Raw genomic sequence first — 26,333 nt, 5'->3', positions numbered from 1 at the left:
CATCTACCACTGGAAATCCTTTGGTGGGCTGCAAGTGGCCTGTGGGACTTATGTTGTGTGAGCCTGTGGTAGCTGATAAAGTCAATGCAACCTTACCCTCCATCACACAGTAGTGTCTAGGCTAGTGAGTTCATGTTATTGCTCAGCCCTGGTCTTTCTGCATGTAAAATATTGGGCCCATTTCTGGCACCATCTTTTAACAGGCTATTGACAAACTATAGCAGGTCTAGAGAAGGCAATCAAGAGGGTGAAAAGTCTCTAGCTTAGGGGACTATTTTTCCTTTTTTCCCTGCTTTGAGAGTTTAAATAATGTTGTTTTTTCCTCTATTGTTTTTCTTAAGGAGAATTTCCTACATTATTACATAGGCAGTATAAAAATTAAATTGTAATCTTTATATTTTTTCATCTTTATTTTGTAAAATTTTGCTCTTGTTTTAAATTATTGCTTAAATATATTGAATAAAGTACCTTTACCAATTGAACACTTTTAAAAAAGATTATTGAATATTGAATTCATTTTTGCTGGATGATTATACATATAGATTGTGTTATTTATATATTTACATACACTACTGAATACTTAAATCTTTTTTGCTGGTTTCTATGTCCATCGATTTTGATGTAGAATTTTATTTTGAAGTATACTTTTATTTATGGTTATATTTTATTTTCTCTCTTATTTAAATCCAAGTGATTTTTGTTCTGAATATTATTTTATATTTGTTTGCTTTGTTATTGAATTTAAAACAATATCTTGAGATTCAGTTTCCATTAATAACTTCTCTAATACTTTCTATTTGATGATGCCAAAATGAATACTGCTATACAGCTGCCAATTTTATATACAAGTAGGATGCCTTTGGAATCATTGCTATTTCTCTGCATGTTTTTTGTTGATTTGTATGTACAATGGGTGATTGGTTCAATACTATCATTCTGCATTAGCCTTAGTTTGGGAAGTATTGTGATTTTTTTCAACTAGGAATCCATAGGAGTTTCCTGATTCTGGTAGTGGGACCAGAGATTAGGAACAAGAGCATTATGAGGACATTGAAAAGGAAGGTCAAAGAACTGGGAGAATGAAAAGTAATTCTTAGTGAGGTCAGGGCTGGAGAAATAATTCAACACTTTGAACTACCTGATCTGTTGAGTCATTCGAAGGTTACCAGATACAATGACAATGGATGACAATATTTTGGAACAGATCCATTTACTTTCTAAGTGTAAGAATTACTTAAGAGGATAGAGGCTTTACTAAGCAAAATGGGACTGGAAGCAAAGAGAATAAAATCAAACCATTAAAAAAGGACTCGTGTAAAATGGAATATTCTAGTTCTATTACAGCAGAAATAAGTCACACTTTTAGCAAAACCTGAGTATAAATGTATTCTTCCAGAGAGATATCATAAGCCCAGCCTGGCAATCATTTTAGGTACTCCATATTAAATCTAGAATCAAATATAAACTCCTTTGTTTGATATTTAAGGATCTTTACAATTTAGACCCTTCCTATCTTTCCAGTTTTCTTATACTTTGTCCTCATCTACCTATGATGTTGGTCTATTGGCAATTCCTAAAGCATAAAACTCCACTGCGTATTTCTATAGCTTTGCACTAATTGTCCCCATGCCTGTGATGTTTCACCCATCACTTCTCTTAGTTTCTCTGACCTCTTTCAAAACTTAGCTCAAATCCCATGTGTTCTATGCCTTTCCAGCTTTCCCCCAGATCTTAAAACTTTTCCGTCTCATATTTCCCATTTAATCTATTTTTATCTACCTCCTTGTCTTCTTGAGAATATAAGCAACTTGAAGGCAAAGACTCTATTTTGGTTTTCCTTGATGAAATATCATGGGAAACTCGGTTTATACTTGTGACCGATCTTTTGCTGAATTGATAGGCTTCTGACTTAGAGAAAGGGAATGTGTTGATGAAATATATTAAGGGAGAATTAGAGAATGGAGGTTTGGGCTTGTTCCAGCAGTTTCTCCTACTAGAATAGGGATGGTTCAGTCATTTCCTGGTGAATTATCTAAGGTAAAGGAAGGTGAGGTAATGGAAAAATAAAACTGCAGCCACTCTAAGTCTTCAAGTCAGTTTCCTGAAAAGTGTAGTCTATCAGTCACTGTGGCAGGGGTGCCACCTGCTCTACCCAGCTCTTTCTTTACATCACTCTCCAAAGAAATTTAAAAACTGTTGCTGCAATGGAAACCTCCACCTTCCTGTTCCGATACCCCAATAACTTCTCTTCCTAAGTTGGGAAGAAATACAACTCTCAAGACTCTTAAGCAAATTAGCTCCATTCCCAAAGGCAGCCAGTCCAAGAGTTGCCAGGATGACCATTCTATGAGTATTGGTGAAGAGAACTGGTATTATTTAGCATGGAAAATATAACTCTTGGCTGGGTAGGGGTGGGCATGATAGCTGTCTTCAAGTATTTCAGTCTGATACATAGGAAAGGGATACCTCTGTTTGGCTGAAAAGAGCTTACTTAACTAGAAACAATGGGGAAAAGTTACAAATAGGCTAATTTAAAGCTGATGTAAGGAAAAACTTCCAAATCATGAGAGCTGTCTAAAAGTGGAGTAGGCTGTGTAGGAGATCCTGTGTTCACCTCACCAGAGGCTTCAAGTAAAAGTTGAATGACTACCAGATATAAGCTAGCACTTGAATGGGTTAGGCTATCTGGCTTTGAATGAAATTTTCAACTCTGATTCTATGAATGCACTCAGTGTAAACAGCTGACATTTATAAGGTGCTTTACAATTTGCAAAGCAATTTATACTCATATCTCAAGTAGTCCTTATAACAAACCTGTAGGGCAGGCATATTCTACACTATTTCCATTTTACTAAAAGAAAACTGAAGCTTAGAGGTTAAGTAACTTATTTGTGGTCACACAGTAAATACCAGAGAGGGAATTCTAATCTAGATATTTCTGACACCAAAGTTCTGGTTCCTTCCATAGCACCACATTGTCTCTACTTGTATTTTCTTTGCCTTGTGACAAATCAGTTTGTAGCAGTCAGTGCTTTCCAGGGTCAAGAATAGTAAGATACTTAATAAAGCAAACATTATGTATGCAATTATAAATAGAAGCATGATTTATTAATTAAAAAAATTGGCAAGAGAACAATTATTAGGCCCAAATATCAGTACAGATTCTACTTCCATGCTGAAAGAAGGGAACAAAGAAAATTAATGAAGATATAAAAGGATTAAGAATTAAGGAGGATAAAGGAGGATTATGGAATAGGATCTGAACAGGGAGATTAAAGAAGGAAAGGGAGAAAGTACTTTTCAAGGCAAGGTAAACAAGACAAAGTAGAATAATTTAAGGGTAAAGCAAATTGACAGAGTTGATTGGTGGGCTTGGAAAATAAGGGAAATAAAGAAAACACTGGTTCAAGAAAGAAAGGAGGTAGGTTGTGTGTGGACTTGAAACTAAGGAAAAGAAGTTTGAATGGGATGGTCATTATTAAGAGGTAGGTAATAAATGACTGTAACATTAAAGTTGAGATGTAAATAAATACCCTTGCAATCAAGTTTAAAAAGTCTGAAAATCTCAATTTTAGAATGAAGGGGAATTGGCAGTGAATTGTATCTAATATATGATGTTTGAATTTTCATCAGGCAACTATCTGTATTCCAAAAATGGGCTGATATCCTTTTTGAAGCCAACCTAAAGGGGCTCAAAGAAGGATTCTCCACATTCTAGGCTGTTGGGGACAAGGAAGGATTCCTAATAAAATAAAAGAGATCAATGAATTGAGCATGCAAATAAAAAAGCTAGAAAAAGAACAAATCAAAAATCTCCAATTAAATACCAAATTAGAAATACTGAAACTCAAAGGAGAGATTAATAAAATTGAAATCAAGAAAACTATTGAACTAATAAATAAAATTAAGAGTTGGTTTTATGAAAAAATAAAACAGATAAACCTTTGGTTAATTTGATTTTAAAAAAGAAAACCAAATTACCAGTATCAAAAATGAAAAAGGTGAATTCACCACCAATGAACAGGAAATTAAAAAAATAATAATTAGGAGTTTTTTTGCCCAACTGTGTGCCAAAAAATTTGGGAATCTTGGTGAAATGGATGAATATTTACAGAAACATATATTGTTCAGATTAACAGAAGAGGAAATAAAATACTTAGATAGCCCCATTTCAGTAAAAGAAATTGATCAATGACCTCTCTAGGAAAAAATCCCTGGAGTCAGATGGATTTGTAAGTAAACTGTATCAAACATTTAAACAACAATTAATTCTAATACTCTATAGACTATTTGGGAAAATAAGCAAAGAAGCAGTCCCACCAAATTCTTTTTATGATACAAACATGGTACTGATACTTAAACTGGGAAGGGCCAAAATAGAGAAAGAAAATTACAGTCCAATTTCCCTAATAAATATAGATGCAAAAAATTTAAATAAAATATTAGCAAAAAGATTATAGCGACAAATCTCGAGAATATGACCTGCTGCAAATCCTACCAATTACAATATTGTACTAGAAATGTTAGCTTTAGCAATAAGAGAAGAAAAAGAAATTGAAGGGATTAGTATAGGCAAAGAAGAAACTAAGCTATCACTCTTTGCAGATGGTAGGATATTCTTAGAGAATCAATTTTAAAAACTACTTGAAATAAACAACTTTGGCAAAGTTGCAGGATATAAAGTAAACCCACAAAAATATATTTGAGGGTCTTCCTGAAGAGGAGAGAGCTGGAAGCTTTGAGGAGGAAGCTACGTATTTTCCCGGGAATATTATAGAAACACACCTATCAACTAAAAAATCATTTTGTAAGGCTCGAAGGAAGAACGAATGATCAGCGAAATTGTTGATTTCCTGCTCATGGGTACTGAGACAACTATTGGTTGAACAAATAACCATAAAGCTCTATTGTCTTTCCAGGTTACATATTCAAGATATGAGGGCGATTTCCTAGGAATTACCAAAATGGATGACGCCTGTTGATTATATGAGCACACATGATAAAGTCTTGGGTAAGAAAGACTGAAGGCACCAGGGGCACGGGCTGCATTTACTCACTACTGCCCAGTTGAAGAAACAATGTTGAAGAGAAAAAAGTGATTTGAGAAGTGAATGGCTGGGTAAGAAGGTAGTGGATGAGATTTACAGGGGGAAAAGTGAGGGGAAGGTGAGGAAACAAGCATTTATTAAGTACCTAGTATATGCCACGCATTGTGCTATGTGTTTTCAAATACTGCCTTTGGACCTTTTGATTAGAGCTTAAAATATTAGGATGGCAGTTTCCTGGACAGACATGGTGTACGTTTAACAAAAACTGGTAAGAATGTACTTCATGGGAGTCTTGTAAATCTAATCATTAGGGTTTTAAACGAAGAGGTTGATGAAGAAACTACCTGTGTATATCCCCCAAACTAGATTACATGGAGAGCAATTACACCGAAGGAAGACCAATAGCTCAGACACTGAAAACTTCTATACCAGACTTCTAAAATTTAGGTAACAACCAAGAGGTCCCAACATAAGAAGGTAAATGTGACATTTATGAGCGACACTGAGAAGTCATGGAATGAAACAGGACTACACAATGGTTGCAGATGGATAAATTTGATTCAAAAGAAATGGGGTAGATAAAATGATGGGTAGGATAACATCACGTATTAAAGTACGTTCACATCAGGAAATCCAGGAGCCAGAGTATTTGGGTGGAGGTCAGGAAGAGAAATGTGATTTTGTCTTTGGAGTCAGCGAGGTGTTATGGCGGACAGAGGACTAGACACAGGTCAGGAACACCTGAATTCACACTTACTAGAGCCAAATTAAGTCACTTAACTTCTTTTCATGCTAGTTTTCCTTATCGACAGGATGGGGGTGATGATAACGAAAATAAAAGCGCTTACCTCTCTGGGCTTATGCATTGGTAAAGTGCCATACAATTACTAATGCTGTTATTACTAGACCACCCGGACAAAGACACACAAGGAGTTTGAGAAGTATCACAGGCCTGGGACAGAGGCATGTTACAGTAGTGATGAGGGACTTCAGCTACCCAGAAACCCGGAATTCTATCGAAAGCAGAGCACCAGAGAACTTCTTGACTTAATAACAACTTCATACTTGAAAATATTGAGAAGCCAAAAAGGGGAAATTATATTCCGGACCTGAGTTTTAGCAATAAGCAAAGAATTATTTGTTTGTACAGAAAGGACAGAATCCTCTAAGGGAAATGAGCATTCCTAGCAAGAATTTATGTGAACGAAGATAGGCAATCTGGACACAACATAAGCACCCTAGATTTTGGAAAAGCAGGTTTCAAAAGGTTCTTAAGGACTAACGTTCAGAAGCAGACATCAGTCCAGAAGGGATTTAAAACTCTCAACAATGAATGAAATAACACCGATGGAGAGGAAAAATAGTATTTGTCTGAACAGACCAGCATGGATAGACTGGGAACTCACAAACCAACTTAAAATTTTAAAAAGAAACAGAAGATGGAAGCAAACCCAAATGACAAGATAAATTTAAGAACAAGGGTGAATCTTGCCTATCATGGTCCTCAAGGATAACATTGCAGGGTGTTGGAGCTCTGAAGGAACTAACAGTAAAGACAGGAACAAAGGAGAAAAGATTTTTTTAAAAAGCTACATTGAAAGGAAAATGTGGATTGGAGACGAACCACTGCTGGGGGTGGATGGGATAACTGGTGAGAGGTTGAATCGTGTTGCTTCCTTATTTTGTTTCCTGCTCTAAATAATGATTAATTTGAAAACACCTACCAACCCTTTAACAACAAACTCTAGAATTTTGCAAAAAATTGAATTCACTAATATTTAGCTTCATGATATTCTCTTTCCTGAAAATCAGGACAAGTGGCTTTTTGTTCCTTAATATCAGGATGTGAAAGAGGGGATAGTTTGCAAATGTCCCCACAACCTCCCAGCAGCCCTGAGAGGGAACTACTGCATCTGGGTCTGAACAAGTTTTATAGATAATAAGCATCTTTAGTCTTCTAATCTTAATTCGGAAGAAGAGCTTTTGCTCCTACATAAAAGAACCTTAGGAAGCTGCTAAATCCACAGCTGTGATTTCTGCAACAGTCACAGAGGTCGTTAGGGGCACTTACAGATCAGGGACACGAGCCAACACATCAGAGACCCTCTGAGGACAGTCATGTTTGGTGCTGTGCACATGTGCTCTACTCTTTGTATTTTATGTGTTGTGCACATTTATACACATAAACAAAAACAGGACTATTCACTACACGTTGGAGCTCCCTCTGTACACATACATGCCCAAACACATATAAAACATGTATACATGTATGTATGTGTGTGTGCATGTGTACATGTACAGAGCTTTATAACTGGAGACACAAGTACAAGAGTGGATGCAGCCCTGGCCTCAGGACTTGGTTGGAACACGAGCCCTGATACACACTGGTTGTATAACTCTTTATCCGTCACTTAGTCTCTCGAATTCTAATAGTAACTGCAACTTAACTTATCCTTTTCCCTAAAAATAATGATCACCAGGCAACAATTCTAAGATTGGCAGACATCAAACGTTTACTGTGAAATACGAAGGAAAAAAATAGACCTCTAGGAATAAAACCTTTATTGGATTTTTTAAAACAAAATAATTTATAAAAATGAAGAGTCCCCAAAAATAAATGAAAAAGAAGTAAACACAGTTAGCATCATTATTTACACTCAAGAGCACCAAAGAGTTTCAGGGTTTTTTTCTTTTTTGTGATCCAGTAACCTTTAGACAGGCTTTTAATGTTCAAGAAGCTATGTGAACTAAAGGATTCCCATGATCAAGTCCTAAACCAAAGTGCAAATGTTTTGATTCCATAGATGTAGAGCCCAGGGTCCCCTTCCTGCCTACCAATCCTTATGGAGCATTTATTCCCCCCATTTCTGTTTTTGTTCAGGGTTTAACTCATCACGATAGTGAACAACTCCCACCATCTTCGGTTTTCCAGATGACTTAACTCTGGTCTCTCCTAGTCTACAGTGACACAAAAAGTATTAAATGCATTTTCTACCATGAAGTTATTTGGAGGAACACCACTAGACACAAGGACGATTTCTGTCCAACTTTCCCAATATATACACATGAAATCCTACAGCGGTTCTACCTTAAAAAAATACAGCATAGTATATTAATACTTTTTTAGGCAGCATTGTTCTGACAAGTTTATTTACAAAAACTTCAATTAGTTTTGCTTTAAAATCACAATGTTTAACATTATTCTCTTAGTAGTGCTTAACATGGAACACGATGGCAACTGGAACGTAGCTTCAGTTGATAAATTCAGTCACAACAATGTGGAAGGAAGAGTAGGATTCATATAGAGAAAGGCACAATAGTTCTTTCAATGATCAACAAATTGTTACGTTATTATTGTAATAAAAAAAAAATCAGTGCCCTTCACTGCTAACTTTTCAGAATTTTGTAGCTGGAAGAGATCTTTTGCAGACCATCTTGGAGAGATCCTCTCATTTTACAGCTTGAAGAAACTGAGGTCCTGAGAGGGCAGGCTGACTTTCCCAAGGCCACAATGCTGGTCTGAGTTATGTCTGGAACTTGGGTCTCCTGACTACCAGTTCTGTGCACTTAAGTGGTCAAGTAGAGGGAGAAGTCCCAGATAAAAACCTGGAGAATCCTCAAACTAGATCTCAATTTAAGTTTTAAATGAATAATTCAAGTTTCTCATGAACAATTCAGAGATCTGCACAATATTTTTGTGCTGCAAGTACTTAAGGCTGGTGCCAAGGATGTTCTAAGAAATTATAAACTTTACATACCGAAAGAGGGCTTTCCTTTCAAACCATTTTAAATATAATTTGATAATTGCAATTCGGATGGCCATGGTTCTAACTCAGCTTCAAAATACACGTAGCAGAGGCAGGTCTCCTGCCCTTTGAATCTTCTGCAATTCTCTCGTGTTGGTGCTTAGTGCCATTTCTCTACATGGGGAGAAAGGATTTAGAATGCAAGTGTGATCTGGCACTAACCTAACAAAATCTTAGAACAGTACATACCATGCAGGAAAGAGGTTTAGACATAGTCATTTCTAAGTATTTGGTAATTAAGATTCAAACTGTTTTCTCTTTTTGTAAATCATTCTTTGGCAAAAAGACTCAAAACAAACTGTGGCCTGAAACTTCGATGACTGTTTTTTTTTTGTAAAATAAATAAGCTTTGTAAAAGGAATCTACAGTGCCAGTTTTATACTGATTGTAAATCATTAACAGATTTCATAAATACATGTCAGCTAATCTACTCCCAAAGCTTTAAGTTGCCGTTCAATCTCTTCATCAGAGATTGTGGATGCTTTAGATGTAGATGCAGAAGGTAAGCCACGGGCAGCTGACGGTGCTTTAGCCATCTATTTAAAACAAAAGAGAAAGGAGAAAAACCATTATTATAAAAAATTTGACTGATACCTGAAAGAATAAGAAGAGTTAGGAAGTGTCACAAATAAAATTCTGAGAGACAAAGTTCCAGTTATTAATGAAGCTGGCCAAAATCAATAAACTGAGGTCAGTGATCTCTGTTACTAATGAAAGACACAAAGGGAATCTCTGAGCCAGCTTAAATCTGATGTTTTCCTTCTGAAAGGAACTTCCCCTGACAAGCAAAAGGCAACCCTGACTGGTGGATGTTTAATGAGGAGGAGGGCTAACAGCTTTCAACTCCTGACTCCTTCACTGGGGAGCGGGGAGGGAGGCAGCTGAGGAATGAGGTCTGTCCATGAGATTCAGCAGCCTTCAGCAATCTGGACAAGGAAAACTCCTGCAGCTCAGTTTCTCCTTTATGAAGCAGGTTGCCTCAACTCTGATTAGAAATCAAAGATACCAGAGTCATTTCTAAATAGCAAAGACCCAGACCAAGCCCTGGGAAGGGCTGGAATGTTATCACACTCCTTAGTCAGTGTTGGAAGGAGTTCTTCTATGTGAGTCAAAGTAAAAAGTGGGGACATTAAAGAGAAGGGAATGCTACAAATTAATATTAATAATCAAATGATAGAGCATTAAAATTAATTTTCCTCAGAAGGTTCATGTTATTTTCCGAGATAACTAAAAATTATCTATAAGTAATAAAAATTAAAAATAATATAAATCACAAACATATTTGATCATAATATTTCTGGATGATATTAAGGGCAGCAGGGGGTACAGCAAACAGAGTACCAGACCTGGAACTGGGAAGAGTCATCTTCATAAGTTTAAATATGGCCTCAGGCACCTACTAGCCGTGTGACCCTGGGGAAAAGTCACCTAACCCTGTTTACCTCAGTTTCCTCATCTGTAAAATGAGCTGGAGAAGGAAATGGCACACTACTCCAGTGTCTTTGCCAAGAACACCCAAAATGGGGTCGCAGAGAGTCAGATACGACTGAAAAGTGACTGAACCCCAACAATGTCCATACCTTTCCAGAGATTTCAATTCCAATCTCATCAAGCACCTGGTTCACAATATCCTGGCTTTCTTCTTCGTCATCAGATCCATCAAAAATATCATCCAGTGTATCATTGACTGAGAAACGGGGGAAAAAGTTGTTATTCTGAACGTATTCAATGACACTTAGAAGATAATCCAGGCTTAATAATCTAAATGGGCTGTTAAGCCCTGAACCCAAATCCAAAAATCAGTGCAAATGTAATTTCAAAGGACTAAATTGAGAACAGTTGGTGTCCCTCCCAAAGTTCTTTCTTTCCTCTATTTTCAATGCCCTTAAATACATGGCAACAATCTTTCTTAAGTTTATGATTTCAAAGTAACATTACACAAAAAATAATCGGTTATGTGGGGGAAAATATAGTAAGAGCAAAAAAAAAAAGTAAAGTTCTGGGAAACAAGAGATAATTCAATCCACCTTTTTTATTGATAAAAATGTAAATTATCTTACTTTGTGATTTGTTCTATTAATTATTAGAAATATTTCTCTGATCATGGTAAAATGGTTATCAAGTTTAATATTAAAATCCAAATTCACCAAAGATCATATAAAATTTATTTTCTATTTCAAACTCAGAATGACAATAAATGCAATGATAATTAACAGAAATTCAGAAAAAGCTTTCAGTAGTGCTTTTTTGTTAAGTCAAGTCTTAAATTAGTTCTGAGAAATTTCAAATCTTTCTACAGATCTTGCTTTCCAAAGTCTGGACAAAAGGATAGTGTGTAGATGTTAGAACTAACATTGCTGCTGATAAAACTGACTTATACTCTAGTTTCTTTATCTGAAAATGGGAATACAAACATTAACTCACAAGGTTGTTGGGAGACTAGAAATAAAAAAGACATGTATTTTTCAAAGGGATTTACAAATTAATAAAGGTGTATTAAACAAAGCAGGCTTTTTGGTGGGGCTAAGAGAGCAAAGATACTTTCATAAAAATGAAATTAGCAAGAGTGGTCATGAATTTTAAATACATCACCACTTTTATAAGATTCCTTTCATTAGCGCTTAATGGAAATGTTAATTCCTCTGATAAGGCCTGCTCGCACCTGTGCCATCATTGAAAATTACATAAACATATTAGATATCCTGATCATTAAATAAATTGACAATTCTGTCGCAATTAAAAATTCACTAACCAAGTTTTACGTGATGGGTAAAAATCAAATTACAATACACAAAGAGATTAAAGTTTTCAAAAATAAGTGTAACCTGTTTTAAAATATGGTAGAAAAGAATGACACCCAGACACAGAACGTCAGCAAAATGGGTGACTTAGTAGTCCTGATAATTAAACAGTTTTAGCAGTTTAATTTAGTGAAATTAAACTAAGAGTAGACCTACTATATAGTACAGGAATATGGAATAACATCTTTTAATATTTTGTTATTAAACTTCTGCAGATCTGTGCGTTTCACATACTGTCAACATTAAAGTATAAAGTTACAATAAGATCTAGACCTAGGTAACCATTTTTAATCAATATTCAGTTATGAGCAGAATTTTTGGCTTTATTAGAAGTTTAAAACTTGAGGTTAAAAGCTTGGAAAGTTGACAACTGAAACCTGAAATCACTAACACTATAAATTAAATTAAACTTACTCATTTCTTCAGTCATTTCCATTTTCATGTTCTCCTTCTGGAAATTCTGCATTGTCTGTAACGTCTTCTGTGGATCCATCTTCTTGTTAACTGCCTGCATTGTCTTTCAAGAGGAGAGAGGATACATATTATTTGCATAATTACGAAAATTCTCCACGAAAATACAGCCAAAGAAAGTATAGTAAACTGCCACTTGCCATGAAGATGAATTCCTACAACCCCCCACAAGTACACACAGGAGTTTTTAAGAAAGACTTCAATATGAAAACCATCTGTTTAGCACCTATTTTAAGAAGATCAGAACATGAGTAATCTGACTTGAATGGGAGTCAAGGGCATACTGGCAAACAGGAGAATGCCCTTAACTCTGATAATTTTGACCTATAAAAATGAGTGAGCACTGGATTTCTCTTAGAGACAAGATTTAAGTTCTTAAGCCTACTGACAAATTTTAGATCAGTTGAAATATCAATGTGTTAAATTTCTTTAAAATTCAATCTATGTTATGTATGTTGGACACATATATCAATTGTGCTTCAATTTAGTGAATATTTAATAACCAGAGAAGGGTACCACGCATCTATACCTCTTCTGTATCTACATCTATATTTCTTCTGTACTTGGTTTTAAGCCTTGGATAGACTGAGAAGTGATACACATGCAATTTTTCTAACGGTTTACAATTAAAATGCCAAGAAAAATTTGCATGGCAAGACCTCCCTGAGGACAAATTTTGAATTTTTCTTTTATAGGATAGCAATGCCAGAGAAAAGGGAGACAAGCTTTGTTTCTATTTCAAATGATCTGTCTTGTCATATACGTATGACCACCAAAGGCACAAAGACTTTACAGACCTTTACTAACTCTCTTAAACAGTGTATATATGTAATGGCTAAATTATGTGAAATATCCATCAAACAGTAACTTGGAATTAGAAAATCTGGCTGACTTCTATTTTAATTAATAGATGTTCGATCAATTAATATCAAAATAATGAGACTATCAAGAAACTCTATTTAGGTTCAAAAAACAAAAATTCTTAATTACAATATCTTAACCAAAATGCTTTCCACCTCCCACCCATCACTTCCACTTGAGTGCCCTTCTACTCTTTCCTCCCCATTGTTCCAGACTCAGATTCTCCATGAAGGATCCCATTCCACAGATACAGCATTACTGTTTGTAGCAATAACTGGCACATCATATACTGTCTAGTTATTCATGATGTCCTCCATGTTTTCACTCTTCAAACACATCAAGGACAGGAAACTTAACTTGTATTTCTTTCTATCTCCTACAGAACCTCCTTACCAAAGCCTTGGTAAATGCAGTAATTCAACAAGTATTAAAGGACTGAAAAACTAATAGTGCTTTAAGATGAAGGACCTGCCAGAGCTTTCATTCTGAAGGCAAAGCCTTCGAGAACCGGGACTCACACTTCCACACCGCAATGAAGTACAACAGTTGGATTCTAGTAAGTAAAAGAAAGGTGTCTAATTTTGAGAAAATGGAAATACCTTGAATCTAAACTAAAATGGGACATTAAAGGAGTACTAAGTATTTAAACTTCTGCATGTAAAAGATCTAGAAATAATAATTTAATCTATTATAAAGAATTTTACTAATATATTTATGCTTAATATTATGTTTTTTATGTTGATTATACACCAGCACTTAAGAACACCCACATGAAAAGATAAACTTACTTTGGCAGTGGTTGACATGGCTCCAGCCATCTTCATCTGGGAGTTCATTACTTTAGTTTGTGTAGACATAGAAGTAACTTTTGAACTTACAGCAAAAGTTCTAGTTTTCTGTTTCCTCAGTTGCACGAGCTGTTTAGCTAAAACCCTGCAGGCTTCTTTGTTACCAATCTTGGCCATTTTCTTAATTTCTAACTCCTACATTTTATGGAAGAGAAAAAAGTAGATAGTTTTCATATAGTAGGCATGGAGAATTTATTTACACACAATGTGCCCAATTTTCAGTATAACAGGATGGAGCAAGCTTTCGAAGCAATGGAAAAATATCATTAGTCTCACTCTATTACTTTATATGGAAAAACAAAAACATTCATTTTCACAAAGGCAAGCAGAGGAGTTCTTCACAGCAACACTTACACAGATTCATCCCTATGCAGACAACCCAGCAGGAGTAATTATTCTAGTGATTGCGTAACATTCTAAGAGTGTTTTCCCATATGGGATTAAGACTAGAAAGTGGGAGAGAGAAAAATAAGGTAATTTCTAGTATTACTGAACACTGAGGAATAAAGAAATGCCCCATCTCTATCAGATATTTGCCTCTTCCCCATGACCCAGTCACTCATCCAGGACCTCTGGGGAGGTAAGCTGCTCACAGGATGAAGTGAGCCTTGGGATGACTTGGCTGAAGACTGCTTGTCCTTCCTCTGGAAGGGGACCAGGACTTCAGGAAGGTGATGTCATGACCTGTAAGTGAACTGGATTTAAGCGAGGCAGGGTGTGCAAAGTCACCAGCTTCACTCTCTCCTCTAGCGCAAAGTGGGTCCAGTGGCCTGACATCTATCAGAACTATTGGAGATGGCCCCGCTTGTAGGTATCACCCTTCCATTACAAGTCAGACCCCAGGGCTTCAATGACTTTCTTTGGCATGTCTGTCCACTACTATTAATGAAAAGAACATGATAATGTACTTTCCCGTAGCCTGACTCAAAATTCCTGTGATTCTGAGTTGAAAGGAGTCTAGGTTGAAGCTTTCTTGCCCCGGCCACCACTCCACCTTCTCTCATACACCTTCATGTCAGCATCACTGCCATCAAGTACATAGCAGGGGGTAGATAGACAGGAAGACTTTGAGCCAGGTACTGAATTCCTTGAAAAAGGAGAAGGAATGATCTTCTGCTACCAGTACTGGGATAGGCTGATTCATCTGGATTGCACCTCAGGAGAGGTAGCTGAGTGACGCTGGTAGAACAGAGTCTGGAAGTGGAGGTCAGGAGTGCTTCAGGGTTCATGAGAAGCAGAAACTGTCTCCAGATGCATTGTGTTGTTGAGGGGAGAGGGGTGGGGAACCAGAGGGGAGCTGGAATTCCATGAGTGCAAGTAACATAAGAGGAAAAGGTCTAGGATGAAGAGAAATTGTTAATAAAGGGAGCTCCAGAAAACATAACTAACGGGGAAAAAAGAGTCAGACAAGGACTTGGGAAGTTCTTCCTCTGGGCAGGCACAGTAAAGATCCTGAAGTGCAGAGCAGTAACTCCAAGGTCCTGTGTTACCTGATGTAGGAGACTGGCTCTGAGATCGCTTCCTTCTGACAGTAACCAAAACTGCCTTTTTTCTCCTTTACCTAAGAGACTAAATGGCTCCTCTGTAAGAAAGTCTGTTATATTATAGAGTTCTAAATATAAGTTCATTATATTCTAAATTAAAGAGTCTCAAAAATGGGAATGCATCTGATATTCTGTACATAGAACATAGAATCTTAATAAAAAGGTAAAAAGGGGGTGGGGATGGGAAGTAGGAGGAAAAGGAGAAAATAATCAGGAAGGCCTTGATATGACTAAGAAATGATACTCCATCACTTGCCACCTGCCACCCCCTTTTACTAATTAGATAATTATTCCAATGCTAATTTCCAAATTTGTCTGAAAAGTTAAACTGAAATTTAATGTTATACTTACCAGCTGTTTTTCCTGTTTTTCTAATGCTGCTCGATCTCTCATTATAGCCCTCTGTGTACCTCGTAACTCTCGATTCTGCTCCTTTATTACATCTAAGAGAACAAAAAAAAAATCCCCAAATTTATGGATTGTAAAGTCGTCAACATTATTTAAAATACTGAATCCAAAGAAACTAATAAAAAACTGCCCTTTATTACATGTATATATTTTCTTTCTCCTATTGTCATTATAATAATAAAACCAGTCAGGCTTCAAACCTGAACTCTAAATGTGAAAGGAAGGAAGGAGGAAGGAAAAGAAAGTTTGCAAATTTTTATTTTAATAAGGCTTAAACATAAATTTACATATTTCAACAGAAAATTATACCTGGTTTCCTTGGAGAAGCTATAAAAGTGAATAAGTAGAAAAACATTTTGTTCAATCTTCAAAAAACTAAAACAAAATAAAAACAAACCCAAATACCACATAAGTCTGAATTTATGTCATTCTTTAATACATCCGTCAAAAACTCAGAAGGCTTTACCACAGGTGGAGCACAAATAGTCCCTGTGGGCATTTAGGAGGAAGATACCTAAATCTGCGCATCTCATGTTTCTTTTGAGCTACTGAAATTCTTGTTTGCTCATAGAGCACAGCACTTACCAAAGAGTGGCATAAATTCAGAGCTTAGAGTGTCCTTGCATCGCTTCTTCTGCCCACCTATGAGAGCACCTGCCTCGTGCGAGGTCTCCACAAAACAGTCTTTTAGGCAAGCAGACATCTGACATTCACACATGGCCAGACCATTGGAGTTGTGCTCTCTGTAGCTCGGCTTGAGAAAGGACCTCAGTGTTTAGTACCTTATCTTGAAGTCAGGTGATCTTCAGAATCCTCATAAGACACTTCAAACGACAGCATGGTGCTGATAGGCTGTCCAGGTTTCACAGGTATACAACGATGAGTTCTGTAGACCTTCGATTTGGTAGGCAGCCTAACACCTCTTCTCTCCCACACACTTTTTGGGAGCCTCCCAAATGCTGAGCTAGTTCTGGCAATGAGTGTGTGAACCTCACTATGCCTGTAAATAAACTCATCCATAGCATTCAAGATTTCTCCATTTGCTGTAACTGACAGTTCCACATATGAATGGTGCAGTGCTCACTGATGGAGAGTTAGTGTTAATTGTTAGGACAAAATTAGCACAAGTGGCAGAGAATCTACCCATACTTTGTTGCATTTCAGCCTCAGAGGCTTCCCTGAGTACACAATCATCTATCTCATATATATATATAATATATATATATATAAAATTCCCCAACAAAGCATAACTCTATCCCTTCTTAACCTCCCAATAACAGCAGTACTGAAGTCCCCAATCTCTACTTTAAAAGAAACTTCACTCCCCAACCCAAGCTGCCTCCTACACCATTTTTGCAAACTTCAATCCAATAATCCCCAGTATCTTCCTCCAGATCTTTTCAACCCTTCAGCTGTGCACTTTAGAACAGCTACTCTGTAATTAACAACTTCCTTTTACTTGAGACATCTCTCTCTCTCTTTGCTTTTACCATCTTCTGAAAAGCGCTCAGCAGCAATCACACGAGTTCTCCCTGAACACAGCCTAGTGTTTGCTGCCTGGCAACTCCAGGAGAAATTCCAGGAGCAGTACACCACGTTTGTAGATCTGACACTGTTACTTGTGAGGGCTTATGGAAAATTATGTCCAAGGTTGCCTGCCCGGAGAACGTCATCAGTATTGTACGTCAGTTTCATGACGGCATGTGTGCCTGGGCTCTGGATAATGGACAAAGCTCTCCTGCCTTCCCAGTCACCAACAGAGTGAAACAGGGCTGTGTGCTTGCTCCCATCCTTTTTAGCAAGATGTTTTCAGCCATGTTGTCAAATGCTTTCAGTGAGGATGAACACGGCATCAGGGTCAGCTACTGCACTTTTGGCAAATTCTTTAATTGGAAAAGCTGTCATGGTAATGTAAATGGGGAGATCTCTCATATGCATTAATAGGCCCATGTGCAGAGCCTGTGGTGGGAGCAGTTACCTGAAACAGGAAAAGGCGGAGCTAGAGAAGAGCTAAGAGGAAGTTGGTCTTTAAGAGCAGTCAGAGCTATGAAGGATCAGGCAGCTGGCTAGCATCAGTGAAACACATTGTGATTTTGTTTAAGGGAGCCTGCTTGTGCTTTTCTTAATGGAGCTGGGTTGTGGGAAGCCTAGCAGGGGGAAAGGGTTTGGGCTAGTGTTGTTCTCTGCATTGCTACTGTGTATAGATTTTTGTTGCTGTGATAGATTTGGCTTTCTGGTGTCTAAACACATGTTCTGGTTCTGTCTTTCATGAGGAGAGTCTGTGGTATTTTGCGATTCAGAATTGTGCCAGAATATTCATGGCTGCCATAAATATTGCGTTGGTGCTACAAAAGGCTACAAGCCAAGACCAAAGTGAAGGGAGTGTCGGTGCATGATTTTCTGCTTGCAGATGATTGTGCACTCAATGCAGCCTCTGAAGCTGAGATGCAACAAAATATGGATCAATTCTCTGCTGCTTGTGCTAATTTTGGCCTAATAATTAACACCAAGAAAACTCAGGGGCTCCATCAGCCACTACCACACCATCCATATGTGGAACCATCGGTTACAACAAATGGAGAAGTTTTCAATGCTGTGGATAAGTTTATTTACCTTGGTAGCGTACTTTCCAGGGATGTACACATTCACAATGAGGTTGACACACGCATTGCCAGTGCTACCTCAGTGTTTGGGAGGCTCTGAAGAAAGGTTTGGGAGAGAATAGGTATTAGACTGACTACCAAGCTGAAGGTCTACAGAGCTGTTGTGCTGACCTCATTGTTATATGCTTGTGAAACATGGAAAATCCACCAGCGCCATGCCAGGAAACTGAAACGCTTCCACTTGAACTGTTGCAGATTCTGAAGATCACCTGGCAGGAAAAGGTACCACACACTGAAGTCCTTGCTTGAGCTGAACTGTTAAGCATTCAAACTATGTTTCAGAAAGTGCAACTCCCATGGGCTGGTCACTTTGTTCGAATGAAAGACATATGCTTGCCAAAAAGACTATTTTATGGAGAACTTGCATGGGGCAGGTGATCATGGGTAGTCAGAAGAGGCAATACAAGGACACTCTCAAGAAGTTTGGAATTGATTGTGTGACATGGGAGGCACTGGCATAGGGCTGCTCAGCATGGTGTGCCCACATCAGAAAAGGTATTGTGCTCTATGAGCAAAGCAGAATTGAAACAGCTCAAAGGAAACGTAAGATGCACAACTTTGGAGTATCCACCCCAAACGTTTACATGGACTATCTGTGCCCAATTTTTAGTGGAGCATTCCAAGCTCATATTGGTCTGATCAGCCACAGTCAGACACACTGAAACTTGACTTTGTCATAATGATGTCCTTCTAGAAGGAAAGACGACAACCAACCAATCAACCAACCATCTTCTGACTGAGGTTTACCCTTCCCCCATCCCCAGTGACACTGCATCACTGGCTACGCTTTCCATGTATTGGGTGCAACTCACTGCTTTCTCACCGACCTCTCCTTCCCTTTAACCCTTACCTTGTTAGCTAAGTGGGCAATCTGCACACTCCTTGCTCCTACTATGATCATTCAGCAAATGCTTCCTCCAAATTTCTTACCCAAACCAGTTTCTGGGGTCCATTATCTACTGACCCACAGAATACTCTTCCTCCTTTCTCAGTAAGTTCAATGCCTGGCTCCCACTCTCTGTTCTCCACCCCAATTATTCCCTGTCATAAAATACTGCAACATGCGCACTGATGTTCCCTCAAGTATTCCTACTGTTCAGTCGACTCAACTCACATCACTTACTCCTCTATTCTACTTTAACGACTCACTAGGATGGTCTTTGCTTGATTTTACCACCCCCAAAGCATTCTACTTCCATATGCAAGAACTCTTAAAATCCCTTTCTCTGGTCATAATATTTTACAATCTCTCTCAGTGCCTTATTACCATAAAACCTCTTCTTCATACTGTAACCTCTAATCCCCTCACTGTCTAATTCCCTCCAGGTAATCACCATAGACAGTCCTGGCTAAACTTTCCTCTTTCCTCAATCTTATTCCCCTGGGTGAATTCATTCAAATCTACATTATTCTCTCCTATCAAATTCCTTGCCCCCATTCCTTTTCCTGACCACACCTGGTTAAACACCAAACTCAGATTCCTCCCAAGGATCCAGAGTAACTCACAAAAACCCAATGACTAGGTCCATCATAACCCTTCTCACAGCAAGGCAAGCCTAACATTCATTTCTAATCAGTTTTCTATCCCATTTAACAGAGTATCTGTCCAAACTTTCTCCTTTATGGCCTCTAATAGCACCTCTTCTCATCCTGTCTACTTAAAAGTGCCTCATACTTCACTAAAAAAAGTTCCTAATTCAATACAAACTCCATTTTCATTCCTTCTCATCTCACATTCCCTACTATCTCCTCCAATCCAGTCGCTGATGAAAAGGTGGCAGACTTCTCCTTGCCAAGACAAACCCCTTGAATATGTAGTTTTGTTTCCATCCCCTCTGTTCTTCTTTAGAGTATTTTTCTTCACAATTACCTTCATTCTTTCTCTGATCTTCAACCTCCCTATCTACTGGTTTCTTCCTTGATGTTTACTCTATAAAACAAGCCTAAGTCTCTCTTGTCCTTAAAAAGCTTATTAGATTCTACCATCCTCATTAGCTGCCCTCCTACAAATCTTGACTTGCTAGCTAAACTCTGAAAAGCCATTTTTCAGACACTGAAAGCCATTCAGTGTCTCCATATCCTTACCTCTCGTTCTCTTATAAATCCTTCACAGCCTGCCTTCTTACGTCATCACTCAATTTACTTTCTCCAAAGTTACTAATGAAACCTTAACTGTCAAATGTGATGGCCTTTTCCAAGTCCTTATCATTAACTCCCTCATAGCATTTAACAGAGATGAGTACCTTGTCCTTCTCAATTCTGAGATTCTGTGGTACTGCTGTTTCCTGGTTTTACACACATACCTGCCTATCTGACTTTTCCAGTTTCCTTTGCTGGATCTCCACACAAGTCATGCCCATGAACTGTGGGTGTCCTCATAGCCTTCCCAAAGTCTCTGTCCTGGGTGCTCTTCTCTATAATTGCAACTCCCATTCTATGCAGATAACTGCCAAATCCATAAGGTATATCCAGACTTAAAGTGTCTCTTCTGACTCTCACTTCTGCTTATCGAATGTGTTAAACTGGATGTCTAGGAGTCATCTAAAACTTGACACGTCCAGAACAGAACTCGCTACTCCACCCAAGCCCCTTCAAACCCACCTCTCTTCTAAGCCTTCCCATTACTGTCAAGGGCACTGCCATCCTTTTGGTCAACCGGTCTACACAGCATCTTCAACTCTCCACTTTTGCTCACCCCACATTATCTCATCTTTCTGCCTCTAATGTCTCTTCACTCCAATTCATCCCACATATTGCTGCCTAAATAATGGACTTTCAGGGTAGATCTAACCAAGTGACTTTCCTAATCCATCAGTGGATTCCTATTGCTTGATGGATAAAATATAAACTACTCTGGTTAGCTTTTAAGGCTTCACACAACTTGGACCCAACTTATCTTTCCAACCTCACTGGATATTTTCACCCTCTCACACTCAGTAATCCAGTCAAACTGGTCTTCTCTCTGCCACTCACATATCACTCATCTCTAGACTCTATGTCTTTACAGTGACCACACCTCATCCATGAAATTCCCTCTTTACCTCAGCTTCAGAGTCTTTCTCTTCCTTTAAGGCACCATCTTCTGTAAGATACCTTTTCTCATGTATGATTTATGGTCTCTGAGTGTGCTCCCTACAAACTACCTTGTATCCAGCCTTAAACCGCAAAAGAATGGAAGAATGGATTTTAAATTTAAAAGAGCTCACAGTGGGTAATTTCCCCTGCTCATCTGGCTGGCCGTCAGATCTGTCTTTGAGTAGCAAAAATGGGAGATCTGAGTCTGTTCTGGATAAGAAACCTTCATAAAAGCTATGGCCATAACTAGTACACTTGTTGGGGCCCTTTTCAGATTGGAGTTTCTTATTATTTCTCTCCTCCTTCCTCCAGTTATGTGAATGCTGTGAGGATTTTATTTTGACCTTATAAAAATGTTTTGTTCTATACAATACTGAAAAAAAGTTACTAGTCTAACAATCTATGCACACACACATACACACACACATACATTCTTGTCATGTATTTCTATTTGTGGTTGAGTCACTTTGCTGTCGTGTCCGACTTTTTGTGACTCCACATTGGCATTTATGCTGTACTTATTTTAATAGGGTTTTGTTGTTCCCCCGTTAGAATGTAAACTCCTTGCAAGAAGGGAGTTTCATTCTTTGTACTTGTATCTCGCGTCATTAACGGTGCCTGGCACATAGTAGGTGCTTTATTAAGCAACTCATTGTTGATTTAAGTATGGGTAGCAGCACTATACAGAGGAGAGAAAGCTGGCCATTGGGCCAGCCAGCCCTGGATTCAAATTCTAGTCCTCCATACTACTGCACTACAACTTTGGGCAAGTCATTAGCCACTCAATGCTTGAGACAACTTTCTAAGACTAAAAATTGCAGAGGATATTCTGAATTTTCCTATTACCAGTGAAACCACAGGGTCAGTTCCAGTTGGAATAAACATTCAGTGGAGATAAGAATGATGTACCAAAGACAGTCAGTTCTTTAAGAGCCTAAGACACAAAAGTGTTCCTGTAATTTGTCAATTATATCAGTATGACAAATGCTAATGGCATCAAGAGTTACAGGTTCATACTTAGCTACAAAAATAGGTCATTATTAGTTCACTGAAGGAAAAGAAAGACATGTCTATAACAAATCCCTTCTCTCCCTACCCCACAAAGTCTTTAAATTTATTTCCCAATTAAAAAAAAAAAACAGTATTTGGTATTGTGCTCATCTCATTATTAGTGAAATGGCTAATTCACTTTCATATCAGTAATGAATTAAGCACAAATTATAGCCATAGAATGTTTTGTTTAATTTGCAATAATAGTATTCTTTAATGATCTATTACATAACATCTATCAAGTGAAAGAAAAAAAGATTCAAACTCTTTCTAGACATATAAACATGTAAATTACATCACACTGTGCCTACAAATTATATATCAAAATTTCATTACAGCTGAAATAGATGAAAAGAGAGCACACAACAAAAGACTCTTATGATCAATAATCATTGAGTCAAAGGATTTATCTAGGAGAAATGCATAAAGCAGCATTAAAAAGCATAATATATAGCCTCATTATTGCTTAACCAGAACACTTCTGTCATCTCTCAGGAAAAGGGGAAAAAACCCCAATAACTTACTTTAAATAAAACCACGAAGAAAAACAATGAAAAAGCACTACATCAAATAATGAAAGAAAAAGGATGGTGTTAAAGAGTTTGATATAACTTCATTTGATTATTCAGGAACACCTTGTCAAGCAGCTATCCTAATAGTTATCTGAAATAAGTAAATGTGTTGGGGTAGATGATTTTAAACTCAGAATGCTACTCTAACCACATATTTTAAATTTATTAATACATAAGAACAAAACAGTACCACACAAACATCATTAAGACCTTTTCATCAACAGATTTTAGAATGAACACTGTTCACTAAACAGTAATGAATTTGGTGACCATGGAATATATATGTTTCCTCAAAGTACAACCCTATTGTTTCTTGGTATCCTCACTGGCTATTTCTTTCCCCTTTTTCTACTTGATGAGACTCCCTAAAAGCTATTAAAAGAACAGTGCAGCTCAGCAATGTAAATAAATAAACTGATATGTAAGTAACCTTAAATAATTAATATGCAAAAAACTATTTAACAATGTCCTAATCTTTATAAGAAAAAAACCCTACAAGGGTTGTAATCATTCAAGTAAGAAATATGATGGATACCATCTGCTAAAAACACTAAAAATTTTTACTAATTCCTTATCTTTCTACACAATAAACTCTTAAACATTCATAATCCAAACAAATCAGAAACCTCAAATAAACATAATTTTTTTTACAGTACGGCACAATGATAACTGACATCCGGAATTAGGGGCATTCATTATAAGACTCTGAAGTGCCTCTAGAGGAAGACTACAATAAAATCAGTAGTTTTAATATCAAGTATAATTAATTATTCTAATTTTGTGAAGTTGACAACCTATACCAAATATATAACTTTCATCTAACCAAAAACTGGTAAAGAAAAATACTGCAATCATTCATGAATGGTAGAATTATATCTCAGAGGTGAGAATCATGATTCTGCTGGCATCTGAACAAACACAACCAGATACATGACCCTAACAGAATAAAAGAATTATTTCCAGATCTGGACAAAACATTCTGTTGGTACCAACCACTGTCTAAATACCATTGCTTCTTTTGTAGTGAAGCTGGTTTGACATTTTACAAAGAAGGGATTCTTGCTTCTATTTCGACAGCATGCAAAAGAATAAACTTATTTATTATATACTTCAAAATGTTCTTATAGTTCTGGAACAATGCCAGAGGGAGAGTTACCTACAAAAAACTTTTTAAATAAGGTAATTTCTTAAATGGAAGGATTCTTAAGAAAACATTTTTTATTAAACCTCAAAAATATATCTAAGAACATGAAAATACCTTAAAAACAATACCTTTTGGAATTCGTCATTTCATTTGTGCATCCCCTCTATCAAGAAGGCCTTTACAAGTAACAGGTGCCAAATAATTGTTACATTTCACAGAATTAAACAGGTAATTATCAGTTTTGCCCCCGAAACCAAATGTAAAACAAGTTTAACAATTTAAAAACTGGTTTGTTGTTAATAATCAGTTAAAATTCAAGCAGCGTTTAATGAATATGATATGAAATACAAATATAGGCAAGAATAAGCAAAGTGTACATTTGTTCATTTCTTTCCTGTTAACCACTTGAAATTTACTAATGTGTTTAAAAAGAACCTCTTTGTAAGTTTCAAGGAAGCATGGCTAGGCATAATCTCCTCCTCCTTTTCGGTCATTAACAAATGGTAACAAAGCCACAAGGAAACTGACTAACGCCTGCCTTAAAATGTAGCAGATACAGTAACGTGGACAAAGGGGATCCCAATTTTAAGAAGCAACTAAGTAATCCAGACTGCTCTTCCACGAGCCTTTATTTGAGCCCCTACTTAGAGATGCTGCAGTGAAAAAAAGCCCAGACTGTGCATTCCTCAGTCTCTCTCTCACTTCCTGGACTGATTTCCTGAGGCAGTTCAGTCCAAAGGTCAGGGGAAAAACCCGACCCAAATGCACCAAGAATTCAGCAGAATTCATACACCATACACTACGTCACGCTAATAAACATACACACGATCACTTAGGAAGTGCCTACTCGTGCCAGGTACTGTGCACCTACGTGCACAGACACATAGAGATAGGACATGTAACTATATACGTATGATCTTGGACTTGACCCACGCGGGAATTGCTTTTGCTTGAGTGGGCTTTTCACTTACAAGTTTATTTTTCCCCTTTTTGGCCGGCGGGGGGGAGGTGGAGGGAGAGAAAGTTAAACAGTTTTTTAAAATAAAATCTAAAGTGATAGAAATGTCAGAAAATAGCGGGCCTCACTCCCCCCCTACAGACACCCCCAAATCCAGGGCTGACCAGCATCAAGTGGGAGGCTGCCCGGGATGACCCCGGGCAGACATGCGGAGTCCCTGGTGGGAGCGCTGGTCCCGCCTCCGGCCGCAGCAGCAGGAAGTGCCGGCTGCCCCTCAGCCGTCCACTCCCCCAGGGGCAGTCGGGAAATGGGCGGACCTCGAGCTGCCCCCCGCACCCGGCTCGGGCCCCAAAACTTACCGTCTACTGTCTTCTTCTTGAAAAGACAGGCCATGGTCACGGACCCCCGCCCTGAGCGGCAGGCCGGGCTAGGGCAGAAGAGAAGCCCGGGGAACCTGGGAAGGGAACGGCCCTGCGGGCGGGAGAGGACCGCCGGGGGTGTGCCGCGGGGTCTGCGCCGCCGGGGCCCGAAGCTGTCGCCAGGCAGGGAGCTCAGGTGACCAGGAAAGAAGCAAACGACTTTTTTTTAAGAAGTCCGTCTCCCCTCCTCGGCGCCTGCGCGTCGGAGCCGCGGAGCCTGCGCAGAGGAGAGGCTGACGCCGGGGCCGCCCGGACGCTGCCCTTCCTTCAGCTAGACCCGCCCTCCTTGGTCCCGCCCCGCCGCGACCTCGAGACTGCGCGGGGCCTGCGGGGAGTGTCACCTGCCAGGCAGGCTGGGCAGGGGAGAGGGGGCGCGGCGGCTGGCTCCCGAGGCTTGGCACCACTGGGCCACACTCTCGTGTTGGTTCTCTCCGTCTCTGTCCCTCTGTCTGTCTGTCACACACACACACACACACACACACACACACACACACACACACACACACACACACACACACACACACACACACACACACACACACACACACGTCCCTGGTACGCATGGTCCAGTCGCAGGGATGGGTGTCACCCAGATCCCTCTCTTCCCTGCCTTCGCTTACCTGCACCCCGAGCCCTGCGTGGGGCGGGGCTGCCTCCCAGGGGCG

At 38.5% G+C, this 26,333-nt stretch overlaps 1 protein-coding gene across 2 annotated transcripts; it reads right to left on the bottom strand.

Annotated features, from left to right (window-relative positions):
* Positions 1-7,593: 7,593 nt before the first annotated feature.
* On the bottom strand, positions 7,594-25,956 carry CHMP2B (charged multivesicular body protein 2B). 2 transcript variants are annotated; one of them, XM_072621645.1, is made up of 6 exons: positions 25,609-25,956; positions 15,731-15,822; positions 13,776-13,970; positions 12,070-12,172; positions 10,435-10,541; positions 7,594-9,390 (listed from the first exon to the last, which is right to left on the bottom strand). In XM_072621645.1, exons 1-6 carry the CDS (start codon positions 25,640-25,642, stop codon positions 9,277-9,279), a joined length of 645 nt encoding a protein of 214 aa, XP_072477746.1. In that variant the 5' UTR covers positions 25,643-25,956; the 3' UTR covers positions 7,594-9,276. The 2 variants fall into 2 exon arrangements, with proteins under 2 accessions (XP_072477746.1, XP_072477747.1); XM_072621646.1 differs by lacking the exon at positions 25,609-25,956 and adding an exon at positions 25,414-25,527.
* Positions 25,957-26,333: the final 377 nt, after the last annotated feature.

Source organism: Notamacropus eugenii, chromosome 6 (assembly GCF_028372415.1).
Source record: "Notamacropus eugenii isolate mMacEug1 chromosome 6, mMacEug1.pri_v2, whole genome shotgun sequence".
NCBI classification, from domain to species: Eukaryota; Metazoa; Chordata; class Mammalia; order Diprotodontia; family Macropodidae; genus Notamacropus; species Notamacropus eugenii.
The sequence above is the reverse complement of the archived record's forward strand: the minus strand, read 5'-3'. Positions and strand labels throughout refer to the sequence as shown.